Raw genomic sequence first — 17610 nt, 5'->3', positions numbered from 1 at the left:
TAAAAGAGAGATATGAAAGTGTGTAAAGCTACTAATATCTAAATAAACAATTACTACCTCTATCACATATATACCTTTACCCATAAATCAATCCTATATATACGTACCTAGTAAAAGATTCTTTGAAAAGAAATTCATTACACATGCACCAGTTTAAGAATGTGTGATATCAAATCATGACATGGAAATATCTAACATAAAACATATGTGAAAATTATCCTTAAAAAAGATAATATGAAATGACCTGTATAAAAAGGTTTGCTTTTACCAAGAAGATAAGGAACAAAACAGTCATTTATTTTGTTCTTCTTATAAACAGTACTCTCCTTACAATATATTTATCAATATCATACATCAATTAAAATATATGTATGTTTCTTTGAAATATAAAGGCTTTCGTTCTTTAAATGGAGAAATCTTAGCTAAACTTTTCCAATATTTAATCACAAAGATGCATATTTGACTGCCACTATGTTATATTAAAAAGATTTATATAGATGAATGTTTAATAAAATTTGTATTGTTGTGTTGCAAGAAATCGCTTCAAAAAACTAGCAAGGTGGTCATTTTCATGGATGATCTTGAAAAATAAACACTTTCAAATAAATATTTAAATGAGGTTTAAAACAAAATGTCTCAGTATGCGCTAATTCATTTGAATACTATGAAAACGTTGGTTCGTTTTCTTGCCAAGTTTATCCTTTCGGCAATACATTTGTACAATTCTGCGTTTCTTTTTCACAATGCCAGGTTTATTTGGACTTTCCTGTGTAACTGGATATAAACAGTTACTTTGCTGGTGAATAGTTAGGAGAAATATATTAGCTGCAAAACCATGGGTCAATTTATTCAGAAACCATTGTATGGTATCATGCTACTTACATGTTTAGCTAATGCTGTTACTTGGTTTTCCTTTTAAGTTTATATTTTAATTCAAGTCAACTGTTGCTGTCATAGAGTCTGAACAACAAATGACTTATTGGCATTGAGAAATGATAACGAAATAATCACTCAACCAGAACATTCTTCTAACTTTCACGGCTTGTCTCAGTAGAAAAGCTTTCTTTGAAGTTCTGATAAAATCAAACGTGTTGATGCTGACATAATTTCGGGATTAATTGGCAAAAGATTATATTTATGTTCTTTCAAAAAAGTAAATAACAAATATCTATTTTGTTCTACAATTCCTTTGACTTTAATGTATTAAATTCCAGACAATTATCACACTTACCTTAGTATTTTTTCTTTAGTGAAAATATCATATTAACATGCGTTAATATTAATTTATATCAATTTTCGGTTAGTAAAATTGAAACAAAGAAATAAGTTAATGTCATTTACCTTGCTATGGGTTCAGGAACACATGCAATGGAATCATTTATCCTAACCATGCCTTCTTCACATGCTTGGTGGCAATCAAAATCTGTTTAAATAAAGTTTTTAAGAAACACTTATGATATTTAATTGTATTTAGATTTTACCAATGAGATAATAACACAACGACACAAATGAGGTTTTTTATCCTATTACAAGTTTCCAATAAATATTTTCCCATAATTTCATACCCTGTCATTTAAGATTTATAACAACAGGTCCATGATGACCATGGAACGTTAACTTAGAATCAATTGTAAAAAAAGGTTATACTTAATAAGTCATTTGGTTAACGAAAGGAAATGTCATTTTTTGGCCCAAGAGGCCATTTTAAAGAAGGCAATTAGGCAATGCTATATGGCAAATACAAGGACATAAATTTCACATTTCAAAGTTTAAATTTGTATACCTCTACATCTGAAGATAAGCAATAAATACCATATGGCAAATTTAAATCGCATCTTAATATAAGTAACCTACACTGCACAATAAAAAATTACAAAACTTACTTGGTTTTAAAGGGTTTAACTATACACAAAATTGGTGGCAGTGAAATTCTAATGTGTTTCATATGGCAAACTTAATTGGCAAATGCAAATACATTCATTAAAACCCTTCGGAAAACAGTAATTTCAGAGCTAAGTTGCTTTTGTTTGGACGTTAAAAAATAAAAGACCAAAAAGGTCAAATCAAATTTTGATCAAGTATCATGAAATAATTACTTTTGTAAAGAACCAAAAATAGTGTTACATTCTAAATTGGTGTATGTGTCCTTTTGTCGTGGCTTCTTTGGCCTGGGTAAATGTTCACGCACGCTCCGAAAAACTTCGGATATGTACGATGTATTTGAGACAAGTTTTAAATCCTAATTACAGTTTTAATTAGGCAAGATAAATTTATCAAATAAGTCAGCGCACAGTACGCCTGCACAATTTTCAATTTTGTCGTTCTGGACGTTTTTAGGGATTTTGTTTTTGTTTCTATTTCAACCAAAGTTTGACAAATTGTCAGCATTTATAGGTGATATCTCAAATTTCAGTAAATATTCTCTTTGGTGTACTATTTAATATAATAAACTGGTCTTAAGATAAGACAAAAAGCAATTGTTGCAATACAGAAAAAGATAAACACCAACCAGACAGTCTACTTTGATTTTTGTATTCACACCTCCTCCAAATACATATAGTTTCAGGCGAACAAAAAGTTGCATCAGGTTTTGCCGGGATATAATTATCCTTCCATTTGCATGTGCATTTTGTCTGTGTGTAATACATTTCCATTCCTTCAGATTTGTCGCATTCCTCTTCTCCTAGTTTAGAATTGCATTTTCTTCTTTCCTGATAACATTCAGAAAATGTATCTGATTTTCTCTTCTCTGAATTAAAATGTTGCATATCGTTGCAATGTCTGCACTCTACATTAAAACTATTTCCCTGATTATACAGCATAGGTTCTTCACCTGCAAAAAAGTGCATGGTAAGTTTAAGTGATTCGCAAGTAAAAAGAAACTGGACAAAATGCAGCATATTGGATAGAAAATTTCAAATAGAAGTATGTGAAAGAAAATGTCTTTTTGTGACCTTATTATACATTTGCCTTATGAATAAAAAGCATATCTGTTGGATTTAAAAAGTAAATGATCATTTGTGTAATTTAAGTCTTTATGTTAATTGGTTGCCAGAGTAATCAAATGATAAAGGGGTATAGCTAAAAACTTTAAAAAGAAGGGTTACAACTATTACCTACTGTACTTTAATCAAATGAATGGTAACAACGTATTAAGTTTTGTGTTTATAAATAAAAAAGCTAAAATGTTCAAATGAAATTACGTGAGTCTGACATACTATAGATTTTGATTTTTTTAATTCTGCCTTTTTGTTGTTTTATATGTGGTATTATCCCACAAACTCAAAAACAATGCCATTACCGACTTTTAATTTGGGTTGTAGTAATTATTGTTATTTAAGCCACATAAAACTTTTACGGAATTACTTGCATCAAAGAGAATTTCTAGATTCATTTTATCCCCATAGCTACACAAAACGAAAATAATCTTGGCGAGGAAAGCCGAACGGCAGGACAAACAAAACCAAACTTAAATCTTAAATCCAACTGCATTCGATGGGGGCAATTGACACAGTTATGAAACGGCTATCATTTGTCTCTTTAGGAAAATGTCTGGTTCTATTAACAAAATAAATGTTATAGTAAGAAGAAAACATAACTCTTTTATAATACTGACACCAAATATAATTCGATGCGCCAGAAGTGTTCCTTTGAAAATAAAATAGATCCTAATAGTTTAAAATTAAGAAAAGCACAAAACATATATGTATTTACAGTGTAAGTAAAAAGGCATTTTGATCGTTGTTTTTTCTAGCACTACTATACAGTCGAATAAAAAGAAGTATAATATTATGTGTATTATAGTTTATTACAATTATGAAAAATTATAAAACATCCAGGGAAGCATCATTTCTTCGGTAGTCTTACGACAACAAATATTAAACAGGCACGAATTGTTTTTTTATATGAAAATATATTATCCTCTTCACATTTCATCCTTTTATTCTTAATATTACAATTTAATTGAACAACAGTTTTATGTATAATATTGTGTAATAACTTTACATAAAATACACAAACGATATGAAATCCTCCTCCCAAAAGAAAAACACATGAAGGGAGTATGGTTTCAATTTTTAACACAATAATGATCTATCATTGCAGAAAATATTACTTTATCAAAGGAAAAAAAAGAAAACACATAGTGGTTAAAATCCTAAAGTAAGAGGGCAATGATGGCCCTTAATCGTTCACCTGAGTCGACGATTCAAATGAACAATAGTGAGGTGTCGTTTATTTATGTCTTTATTTTTTTAGCTCTGGTGGCAATCTTGATCAGCATACCGGAATCATATAAGTATTAAATACCATCCAATGACCACTTATGTATCATTTTAATCGACCCCATAGTGGAGGAATAGGCGTTGTTTAAAGGATGTTCTTTTTATCTCTGACAGCAGTTTTCTTTAGCAGGTCACAACCATGTTATAGACCCTTTCATTTAAGACCGTATTCAAGTTGTCGCCCTTGAATGACGTCATTGGGGGATACGGTGGACAATGCCGATACGATTAAGTACACTAATAGAGGGATATAAAAATCTTAATCCTTTTTCTTGTAAGATTGGCGGATTGAAATTGCCAAAATTTTGTGTAATTGAATAAGATATTACATAAAAAGGATGGTGAAATGAATAAAATGTTTACTATAATAAGGTTAACGATTTGTTTTAATAGTAGACCATTTTCGGGAGATTCTTAATAATGAAAATTTTACCAGGCAAGTAAATCGTACTTACTTGCTAATACTAGAGATATAGATAATGTATCATATGTCTCTGCTAATATACAATACCCAAAAGATATTTTGAGTTTCAAAAATGTAAGGATTCTGTCGTTTCGAAAAAAACGGCGGCGTAATAATTATTTGCAAAATACTGGTTTATTAAAAATCATTTGATTTAAGCATAACTAAGACAAAGAAAAACAACAATATAAATACATGTAATTTCAAAAAAAAATGTAAAAGCTTAAAAAGTAAAAATTCTTTTGAATGTACATGAATGTATACTAGCTATTTGTGTCGGCAAAAAATGCACTCTCAAAAATCTTACCACCAATATATTTAAGCTGGTAAAGTAATATTTTCAACTTGATTCTTTTTAATTCATACTTTGCTTATCAAATATTTTAAAAAAAAATCACACAAAAAACAAAAACAAAAAAACAAGTTGTGAACACGTTCACAGAGTTTTGTTATTAACTGTATTATAATTTTACGTATTTTTGACTGTGCCAGTTGGTAGGACTCTGGATCGAGTATCAAATCAGTAAGGCATGACCAATAAAGTCCCTAGGATGATCCATAACAAAATTCGGACCATTGATATTTTGACAACTTACAAAAGTGACGTAATCTGATGTAATGTTATAACTCTAAAAAATGCACCCTGGTGATTTATGATATCACAGCCAAGTGCCGCTTGTATGCACCCTGTTTATTAATATGTTACAGCCCAGTGGCGCTTAAATCTATTTATCTGTGAAATAAGTTACTGGGGAAAAGGTCTTTATTCTTACAATCATAAGAATAGATATTTAATTTCAAAATTATATTATAATCGTCTGGTGCGAATCTAACGTACATTATAAAAGACATTGCCACATGGTTTTCGTTCTTTCCGGAATATTTATAAAATTATATCCTTCACTGGTTCTTTGAAATATTTTTTGTACGGCATAATGAAAAAGAATCAGTAAGTATTGACAGAATGTATTCTGTTATTGTTCTATTAAAGCTTGAAAAACACATTAAAAGACATTGGCAAATTAATTTTCATGTTTGTCACAAATACGCCGGAATTTTCTATATGATAGAAAGTTACACATAAAACTAGAAAATGACCATTTAAATTTATAATAAGCAATATCAGTGTGTATGGGTGTTTTTAAAATATTAAAATTTGATTTAGTTACTAGCTTTTTATCCTGGCATTAATTAGAGAAAATCTAGATCTAATAAATATATTCACCTTTTTCACTCCGTAGCGAGAATTATTCTCAATCTTTGTTTTTGTATTTTTTGCTATTGTCTTGATATTGAATTTATGTATGCATGCGTAAATCTTTACATGTTATAATCACAATTGAACGGTCAGTATTTACGCAGTAAGCTAACTGCATAGTTTTATCACCATTTACGTCACATCCGGTAAGGGAAATAACTCTTCCCTGACTGTTATCGCTTGAATGAAAGGGTCTATAGAAAAGTATTCCTGTATAGTTTCATCAAGTTCTACCCGATATGTAAGGAGGTGAAGTGGTTATTTTTCTTCTGCTCTGGAAGCCATTTTATTCAGCACAACAGTATTATTTTAGCAACTGTAGTAAAGCACTGTCCAATGACTGCAATTATTATAGATGATTATCAATGGACTATTCATATTTAATTTCATCAAAATATTCTTCAAAATTAAGAAGGAGATGTCATTTAAAAGATTTTTTTATTTCAACCCTGACTCTGGTGGTGTTCCGGGCATCTCTGAAGACCAGTCGGCACAGGAAATAACTTTGTATCATTTATAAATGAAACTAGAAATGTGTCTATAGGACGCGGGGTGTCCAACATTTCACCTCTTGTCAGTCAACAGACGCACAAGTGACAGCCAAAGGATAGACCAACAAAAGCAAGTCTATATCTCTTTTTTAAGTATGGCCAAAATATGAGTTTGGCAGGCATTACAAAAGTCCCCTAGAACACCATAAGAAGTATGTCAGCAACATTGTGCAGAGCCATGGCCAATAGTTAGCCCATTGTAGAAGATATGAATGAACTTCTGCTTAAGCCGGTTCTATGGGGCGTGGACGGTAGTTTGCACTTGGCAGTACCATCCATGAATAGGCTCAATCAAACCGAGCCTGCAACATTTTCAATTTGGCCGTGTTGGGCTTTCTTTAGGGATTCTTATTTCTCTCTATTTGATTTCTAAGCTTGCTTATATCATAGCAAAGTGTTCAGTTTCCCTGCCAAATAAGGAAACTATGTGTATACGACAGATAATCAAAAGATCAACGTTTAAACTTCTCCTTTATAAGCTATTTTGTTGGACATGTTCCATGTTCTTTAAACGTAATCGCCGGACAACGTTTTAGGGACGGCCAGACAGACTGATTGGCAGACAGAGAACATCCGTGGTTGTTTCCAGAATATAACATATCTAAAAGAAAAAACTTCTTATCTAAAGAGGAGATATCTCTTAAAATAAACATCTAGACTTATGAACCTAGTCATACATGATGTTAGTCATGGCAAAGAACATTTGTCTTAAGTCTAAGCAGAAACCATTTGTAGAAACAAAGAAGGAAAGTAAAAGATATAACAATTATCAATTATATACGAGGATTGATCAAAACGTTCTTGACCCGATGTACTTCCGGTAGTCAGAGAACCCAACTAATGGTCTTACTTTTCAATATAATACTAGCATGCACTTTGCCTATCTGTGCTCCATCTTGTTTAACCCATCCAAATAGAACTCTCTATTTAAGTCCTCAAAGAACTCATTGACCGTCTCCATGACACCTTAATTGCTTCCAAAACGTTTGCCACGAAGCTTGGTTTCAGTTTCGGAAACCGGTAAAAGTCAGAGAGGGCCAAGACCGAAGAATATGGGGGATGGGAAAGAAATTAAAGGCCGCAGTCAGTTACAGCAGCCATTGCAACTTGGGATGTGTGTGCTGGTGCGTTGTCGAGCAGGAGCAGAACGCCTAGAGTCAGTTTGCCCCTCCTTTACGCGCGATTTCTTGACGCAGACGTCTCAATTCGTCTGCATAAAAAGTACCGTGTATTAAAAAAAATGCTGATGGCACCCTCTTGAATTTATTTGGAGGAGGTGAGCCAGCCAGGGTTCTTCCGCTGCATGCCCTGTTTTTTGGATTCTGGATCAAAGTGATGAACCCATGTTTCATCCTAAGTTACGATCCGGAAGATAAAATCAGGTTCATCCTCGTAGCGAGACAAAAGATATCTTGAAATGTCAAGCCTGGTCGATTATAGAAGTTATAGAAAATAAACACTATTTTTTCATGAAAAATTCTAAAGAAACAAGAATAAAGATCAACAAGGCAAAGGCAACGTTCACAGGATGCGGCCCCCGACACACTCAAAAAAACCTAGAGCGGACATAAGGCTGAAAGATGTGGGACTGAAAGGAGGTAATTATGATAATTTTGGTTTGAGTTGACAACATTGTCACATTTGTTGTGTTGATGATAAGATACATATATTTGAAGTAGATGAAAAAAAAACAAAAGACACAAGCAATTATCATAGTATTGCAAGCAATACATGTCCCCTACCGGTTAGAACCTCAGCAACATTCTGAAGGGCCGTTGGCCATTTAATTATGTCATTGAATGAATAACATGAATGACTTTAAACCTTTGAGTTCTTAGTTTGTCTGTATAACAGACATGTTTTAAGTTTCCTTGCCTAGGAAGGAAATGATTATACAACAGATAATCAAAAGATCCATATCTTTAAACATCTCTGATTGTAACCAGAATACAATACTTTAATAAGGTCTTAAATAAAAGAGGAGATAACTCTTGAAAATGGTGTAACAAAGAACATTTATATTAAGTTTAAAGAAGATACCATTTATAGTCACAAAGAAGAAAAAACAGGCGCTAGACTTACAAATCTAATCACGTTGATAATGAATGTATGTTTTAAAATTTGAAGTACTTCCATGAAGTTAAAGAATTAATTTATACTACACTGCCACATAATTTGATTAATGATAAACTAATTTCCCTTATTCAGAAAACCTTTGAACGGGAAAAAGTTACATTTCTTGCATGTAACTCTCAAAAAGCCTTCTTTACAAACTGTATTGTTAAACAATATACTATGTGGACCTGTGACGAAGTTTGTAGAGCACTCTCTTTTCTTTTAGACAATATTTATGTCAGGTTTGGTAATACCCTATTCAAGCAAATCATAGGAATTCCTATGGGTACTAATTGTGCACCCCTGGTCGCCGATTTGTTTTTGTATTGCTATGAAAGAGATTTTATGTTAAGTCTCTCTAAAAATACACAACAAGATGTTATATCAGCATTTAATAACACTTCCAGATATCTTGATGACATTTTTAATTTAGATAATTCTTTTTTTGATCAAATGGTGTCTAATATTTATTTATCCTACGGAGCTACAACTTAATAAAACGAATTCTTGAAATTTAACTACATCATTTTTGGATCTTCATATCACTATCAAAAACAATTCGATTCACACGAAAAATGATAAAAGAGATGACTTTGATTTTAGTATAGTAAATTATCCTCATTTGGATGGAGACGTACCGCACGCAACATCTTACGGGGTTTATATATCTCAGTTAATTAGATTTACTAGAGCTTGTAGCAACGTAAAGGATTTTAACGAGCGAAATATTTTCATTACCGGTAAGCTTCTAAAACAGGGCTACCGCTATTATAAATTACGTAAATATTTTACAAAATTTTACAATCGTAACTTTGATTTAATTTCAAAATTCAATAGTGATCTAAAAACACTTCTGCGACAAGGGATTAGCCAGCCTGATTTTTACGGTGATGTGGTTTACAAACTTCGTAAGATCTTGGGTCATTGTAATTTTTCTGTTGTGTTTACTAAAATTATAAAACGTTTTATTAAAAAGGGTTATGACCCTGCTATTTTAAGACATACTGCATGCTTAGTGTTTAATCCTTTTACAGTTCGACACTACGCTTTCCTCTTTTGATTACATCTGACGGACAAAGTGGGAGACTCTTTGATGGACAGTTCTTAAAGCCCTTTGGGACTGAATTGCCTTAATGTTCGTCTTCTGTCTTGCTTCGTCGGGCCCTTGTAGGTGATTTTCTTGTTGCTCTGTCTTCCTTTAAGACATCGAGTACTTTTGTTATGGTCATTGGGTTTACTTTTATATGTTTCTACATGATCATTTTGGTGTTTTACTTATTTAACCTTTTGTAACCATAACAACTGTTAGAATTTCACTTGGCGGGGATTCATTTTATTTACACTGTCTCGTTTATAGGAACATGGTGGGGCTAAGAGCGAGGTTTGGTGCACCATTAACCGGTTTAAACTCCCCAGTAGTCATTATTATGCTGCTGACCGTTCCAAGGCGGCGCCCCTCTGTGTTCCTCAGATGTATGTCTATGTTGTTTTATACTGTTTTGGTGACACTTTTGCTCGTGTCTCTTGTTGTTTCTCGTCTACGGTAAGTATCTTCCCTTGTCCCTGGTTTATATTTATTTTATTTCCCCCCCCCTTCCCCGTGTCTCATGTCCCCTTCCCCTGTGCCTTTTGACATTGTGGGCCTTATATTAAATCATTTATTTGTTTTGTTTTATTTCCTTATAAGTTACTTATTATGTATTCTGATGAAGTGGTTTGCCTGCCCGTACTCTGCCTTGTGCCCTATCCTGTTTTTCTTTGGGGTCCTCCTGGGCTCCTTGCCGCTGGCGCTTGTTGCTGGGTCGGGTGGGGGCTGCGTTCATTGAATGCGCCTTTCCTTGTCGATCTTGTTTATCATATTTTAAAAAGAACTAGAACTGTGTCAAAAGGAAACGGATGCCCCCACTGTGCAGATGTTCTCGAAAACAAAAGCATGCATATCTGTATGTAAGATTTTTATGTGGAACTTTTTCATTCCACTGTTTCATTTCTGTACATATATCTAAAATGATCTACAGGTAACCTTATGTACATGTTAAATTAAATTACAAATGTAAAATTTATATGTTCAATTATTTATATGGTATATAGTGAAAAAATCAACAAAGGGCCATAATTCTGTTAAATTTGGTCACAGCAAAAATTCCTTCCTTTACTACCATCTACACATTAAAGCTGTTCATCCCTGGAAGTTTAAGCAAAATCTGCCATCCGGTTTAAGAGGAGTTGCGTTCACAAAATTTCTATATGGTATAGAGTGAAAAAATTAACAAAGGATCATAATTCTGTTAAATTTGATCGCAGCAAAAATTCCTTTTTTTACTTCCATCTACACATTAAGGTTGTTCATCCCTTGAAGTTAAAGCAAAATCTGCCATCCGGTTTAAGAGGAGCTGCGTTCACAAAATTTCTATATGGTATATAGTAAAAAATCAACAAAGGGCCATAATTCTGTTAAATTTGGTCGCAGCTATAATTCCTTCCTTTACTGCCATCTACACATTAAGGTTGTTTATCCCTGGAAGTTTAAGCAAAATTTGTCATCCGGTTTAAGAGAAGTTGCGTTCACAAGATTTCGGGACGGAAGGACAGACAAACGGACGGAAGGGCAGACGTACGGACGGACGGACAAGTGCAACGCTATATGCTCCCCACTTTGTGGGGGCATAAAAATTCAAAGTTTACGGAGAAGGCGCTTCTAGAAAGATGCATGCTAGATTTATAACCCTTGCCATACATGTTTTATTATGATGTGGGAGTTTAAAGAAAATCCTATATAAATGAATAATGAAGAAGTGTGAGTAAACAGTACTAATTTTTAGGAAAAAAATCAAGTGGGACATTATTCTGGAAATAATAAAGATAGATTATTGAATCTTCTAACATATGTTTTATTGATAATGAGAAACATATACGAGAATTGTTAAAAAGGTAATAGGACTGCAGCCATACTGTTCACATTTTTTAATTTACGTATATATTTTTACAAGAAACAAAAATCGGAACATGTTCTCTATATACAATACAATATGTTTACAAATAACAATTCTGTGACATTTTCAAATGACAAGGGGTACGAAACCCGGCGCACGCTGACAGTACAATAAATGACGTTCATGACGTCGTTAACTAAATAGTGTCATCCATCCTGAAAGTATTCTCTCTAGTGCTCTAGGTGTCTGAATCATGTGACCATGATCAGGTCTCATATGTGGAGATTAAAAGAGAAAGAAAGCGATCACAATTTCGTTCAACTCTCTAAGAAAAATGCCCGATAGCCGGCCATCCTCCACTTTTCTTGAATATTTTGAGTAAACTGGGAACTCAACAAGCATGAACTTAAATTGCTAATGCAAAATCGATTTATATTATTAATTTCAACATGTATTTCATCGTACGTTTTTAAAATAATATGATTATATACAGTAAAATACATGTTACACTATTTATCAATTGAAAAGTATCAATTATTAAAACAAAATTGGGGGAAAAATACTACTAATCATTACCGTTAATCATTATTATATTAATTTATTAAAACAAAGTATATCTAATGAGATACAATAAAATAGTGTTTGATAGAAATGTCTTATATACAATCTTTTGGTGAGAACTGAATAAGTAGACCCAAAGCAGACATAAAAGTGTCGGACAGTCCGCGTACCGTTTACCGTCGATTCATTTACAGCGCTTTTGCAATTGACGTCACTAACGTCCCGTCAATTTTCAGCTTTCATCCTAACACTTTCCTGTTAGAGATTTTGTATTCGCCGTTTTTAAATTGATTGCACTATATGACAGGATAATATTTACTGTCTTTATTTTATCATTTTGTATGTATCTGAAAGAATATTGCCAATTTGTTGACTATCGCATGAATTTCTGTTTGTTACCGAGTGCCGTATGTCTACATTTAACGCCATGACCACAGCTGTTCAAAACTAAGTAATTATGTCATTTCATGTCCGAATGACGTCAAATTTAGAGATAATGTCACTTTAATATAAATAAATATGCTGATGGAATATATGGACAAACAAAGTATAAATTATGAATAAATTAGAAGTACATCTTGGCTTCAATAACTATTTTTATGTGCTGCTCCGGGTGTGTGTTACCATGGTTTTTCAATATCATAGGAAACGCGCGTTCATATTGTAGGAAACATTTTACGATCACTATACATATGAAAATATTCTTAATTATATAAAATATGAATATGCAGGACTCTCAGTCCTATTACTTTTTGAACAAACTTCGTATATAAAGTTTGAAGTAGATACATTCAAAAATAAACAAGTTATATATATATATATATAAAACACATTTTTTCATGAAAAAGTTCAAGGGGTAATTCTGATAACTATTGTGCAAGAGTTGTTAACCTTGTCACATATAATGTGGTTGATGGTCGGAAACATATATCAGAAGTTTGAAGTAAATACCTTAAGAAATAAAGAACTTTTAGTGAAAATGCGTAAAAAAATATATCAGAAATCTTGACGGACAAAAACAGGATCCTGTAGTAATACATTAACTACTGAAAATACTTTTATGAAATTTGAAATATGACCAGATGGCAGACTGAAGATTATGCACATTATTTTATCTTGGCTGTAGGAAAGGGAGTATATTGAGAGCTGTCCGACTCATTCACCAACGTTGATGACCCATCTTATGTACCTGACTACAGTAGTGACACAAACAGAACACAGTACAGTCATGTCACTTAACATTTACAAGTCTTGTAAGTATGGAATTACTTTCCTTACCAGGTAGGCATCAGTGAAAGCATTTTTTTTTTCAAATTAAATTTTTGGCCCCTCTTTTTAATTATGGCCAGTGCATAAGTTAAGTATAATTATGCAAAACAAATGGTTTACAAAACATTCGGAAAAAAATCTACAGTAAGATTTTATCTGAATATAACATGACCTGTGCGTAGGAGCAATTTAGTAAGGTGTCTGTAATGAGCGCATTTTTTGCGCGGAGCTTCTCAATTGCTGCACTGCAGCAACATTTGTTCTTGTTAACTACAGAATTAAGTATTAAGATCACACTGGGTGTTTCATGTTTTATTCTAATTGCATGATTAATCAAACAGTTGTAGTGGTTTTCTAGGAAATGCTACAAATCCAATAACTAATCTCTTGGCTATTTAGATTTTCATAAGAATATTTAAAATGTGTTTTTAATATAAACCAATTGACCCCCGAGCGGGGCAAAGTTTGACACAATCAGTGCTTTGACCTCATAGACATGATAAATATAACTTTTGCAAAGGATTAATGCTTCATGCCAACTTTGACATTATTGTTTAAGGGAAGAAGGCTTCAGAAACTTTTACTATATAACCTTATATGTTAACTAGGTGAAATCCAGGGTGGAGCTATTTTCAATCCAATGGGCATGATCCATATTACCTTTGTAGAATCTTCTAAACAATGCTTTTTATGCCAAATATCTAAGCTCTGAGCGGCACTGTAGTCTTACACAAGATGACTTAAATGTGTATACTATATAATTCTATATCAACAAGCAAATACGTTGAATTGACACCCTTTGCCATAATATAAATCACTTGACTATTAAATCATTTAAGTAAACGAAGGTACATATAAGGAGTGAAAAATAAACTAATGTTGGAAAAAACATAATATTTGAAAGTGTCAAGAGGGCCATTGGCTCCAAAGCGCTGACCTCAGCACAGACAGTTATTTTTGTGAAAACAGTGAAAGCAAGTGTTCATAACAAGAATTTGAACGATGTTGGTCACTAGACCATACTTCATGCAAATATATTTTTACATGGTCCTCATTTCACATCTGCACATCAAAAAAAAGGTCATTAAATCATATTTATGCCATTTAATATTAGATTTCAATTCTACATCTTCAAGTGTGTAATGGTCCAAATTCATAGTTGTTCATCAAACGTCAAGAAAGTCACTTCGCAAAATCTGGCTAGCTCATGTCGCAGTTCAATTCTACATTTGAAACTGTGTGCATTTCATAGCTTTAAACAAATAAAAAATGTAGGTCATCGTATCCCCTGGGGCAGGGTCAATCTTAATACAGGCCCAGCAGCCAATACTTCTTGAAAAATATCAAAGCTCTAGCTTTCCCCGTTTCAGATTACATATTTTTAATGATTGTAAAGAATTATCGTTATCTAAGTACGGGGCTCTTTTTACCCTAGGGCCATAATTTGAACAGTTTTTGTAGAGGTTCACCATGTTTCAAGTATCTAAGCTCTAGCCTTTGTTGCTTTAAAGGATAATCTTCCTATAAATTTTACTAAAAGTACATAACGAAAATCCATGACCCCTGCGACAGTGCAAATTTTGACCATATGCCTATTGTTTGAGCAAACTTGGTGGAGGTCTACTACACAACGTTTCATGCAAAATATTTAACCTATAATATGTGTAAAATACGAAACCTAAGAACCCCGGGGCAGGACCAATTTTGACACAAGGGGTATAATTTGCACACTCTTGATAGAGGTCCACTACACAATGTTTCTTTTCAAATATCTACTCCCCCCCCCCCTTGTCATTTCAGAGGAAAGTGTTTTCGTGTTTTTCTTCTATAAGAATTACCAATTTAAATACTAGAGACAATAACTTTGATAGAGGTCCACTGTCATTTTAGAAAGAAGAGGTTTTTTGTTTTAATTTACCATGTGTACATATTAATCCACTACACTGTGTTTGAAATATCTTACCTCTAGCCTATGTTATTTTAGAGGAGAATGCTTAATTTAAAGATTTAATTATATACATAAAAGGAAAACTTATGACCAAATTTTGACACTACAGGCAAAATATGAACTACTTTGGTAAAGGACTTATGGATTAAATAATATCATATGCTGAATATCAAAGCTCTGTGGGAATACTTTCAGACAAGTAGAGTGTCTAAATTTGTATTTTTGAAACTCCTTTTCTTTCTTTGTGACCTACTTTAGCAGCAGACCCGAAACATGGAAAAGCAGACCACTAAAGGAAAGTTTGGTTAATGTGCAATCATCGGTTTGAGAAGAGATGTTGTTTAAGAAATTGTTGCTTGCCATGAGCACGTTGCGCTAAGGTTAACTATTAACAATAGCTGTCCGAGGAACAGAGCTCAGTGCTTGAAAGTAAACGGCAAATTGTATAAGGAAAGAGATAATATAAATGTATGCCTTTTCAAACACAAGCAAGGCGGGAAGAATTATTAAGGTACATCTTAACATACAAAGTTTAAAGATTCTAGATCAATTTATATTGATTTAATCGCCAGTTTTATGTTGTCTTTTATACGTCCCAAACACATTTAACTTATACATTTTGCGACAGGTAAAACTCATCAAACAAAGTTTGATTTTCCTACGTGAGTGAACTTTATATAAATGGCCACTTTTATGTTTTATAAAGTCAGGTCCTAGTGACTTTCACCCTTAACATTTTGACCTAAAAATTGATATGGCAGGTAGAACTCTTTCTTTAAGTCTGTACATTGCGCTTGAATGGCCATTTAATTTTTTGTTAAAATAAGTATTACTGAGGCTGACCTTTTATATATCTTTTGACCTGACAATGAATGCGACAGGTAGAACCAATAATGGGGCGACATGTTTTACAGTTTCAACGAGATAGATATGTTTATATTGAATTCGAAAACTTAGAAAAAAAGAAGGCTAACCAACGCCGGCAAGAAGATTATAACAAAAGATCCAAATTTCTTGGAAAACTGGAGTTAAAAACCAATTATTTGTACTGAATTACAAAGTTCAACCAATACATAAATATTTAGCTGATGTCTTAAATAAAACACCCTTTCTAGATGTTATATTATATAAAGGGACAGATCTCAAAATTCACAACTACATTCCGGTAGATACATAAATGCTGAATTGAATTACATTTTAATCAAACATTTCCAAACTTTGAGTCACAATGGTAATTTTGCATAACATATACTTTTCATTAAGGTAACAAGGTGCAACAACTTTGAAAAACCAAATTAGACTTAAACGCTACACACCTCAATATGGTAAAGTGAAAAGAAACTGAAACAAATTTGAGCTGAGTTTTTGCAAACACTTATCCAGATGGTAGGTGAGCTGGAAAATATCACTTACAATAAATCGGTAGCCAGACATAAAACCGATATAGCACCGATGTTATTTTATCAAACTTAATTAATCAAACTGTACAAATGCATCAATTTTGCGCAAAAATGTGTCTCATCTGAATGCATTTAAAATATCAATAACAGATGTACATCCGGTCGATACCGGACCTATATAAAAAAAATCTTTTGTCAGTTTGTCTCTATCGGATAGATATCGGCCTTCAGGGTCTGAAGGCGGAAAGCCAGCTGGCATATTCCGACATATAGCCTATATTAGTCCAAAAAAGATATGTTTGATGAGTAAATTCGTTCATTCTGAGTTTCATAACATTCTAATCAAACATTTGGAAACGTTGGGTCAAAATGTTAATGGGTAAAAAAGGACAACAGGTTTTACCCACGCTTAAAATGGCTGCGAAGGAATCGTCAGCTGTGCACTGCATACTTTTAAAATAAACACTAGTCAATGTCGTATTGCACCAGGAATCCGACGCCATGTATGTTATTTATATATAGAGCTTACACGCTCGTAATGCTTTATCCTAATACATCCTTAGACATCATTAATTTTATCCCAATTAAAAGATTACTAAGAAAATTACCAGCAATAAAAATCAAATTCGAGCATAAACATAGTATACATGTAGAGGTCATTAAAGGCATCAGACCCGTTACCAAATCGGCTATTTCAATTTTTGAAGCCACACAGCACTATCTAAATCATCTCAAAATAAAAATACCAAACTTAAAATTGTATACATTTAAATTCTACAAAACAAACTTATTTAATAGTTTCTAAAAGTATACAAACAGTTCCCCTGTA

The 17610-nt window shown here is 32.9% G+C and overlaps 1 protein-coding gene across 1 annotated transcript in view; it reads right to left on the bottom strand.

The window, feature by feature from the left end:
* The window catches only part of LOC132732544 (uncharacterized), a 58204-nt gene that overhangs the window by 18364 nt on the left and 22230 nt on the right, over positions 1-17610 (bottom strand). The window contains exons 5-6 of the mRNA XM_060719022.1: positions 2510-2833; positions 1342-1423 (exon numbers count right to left, since the gene is read on the bottom strand). Coding sequence (XP_060575005.1) covers positions 1342-1423; positions 2510-2833 — 406 coding nt within the window. The remainder of the gene's footprint in view (positions 1-1341; positions 1424-2509; positions 2834-17610) is intronic.

The sequence above is a fragment of the Ruditapes philippinarum genome, unplaced genomic scaffold (assembly GCF_026571515.1).
Source record: "Ruditapes philippinarum isolate M1 unplaced genomic scaffold, ASM2657151v2 ctg424_1_1_1_1, whole genome shotgun sequence".
NCBI classification, from domain to species: Eukaryota; Metazoa; Mollusca; class Bivalvia; order Venerida; family Veneridae; genus Ruditapes; species Ruditapes philippinarum.
This window is presented reverse-complemented; position numbering and strand designations above follow the sequence as displayed.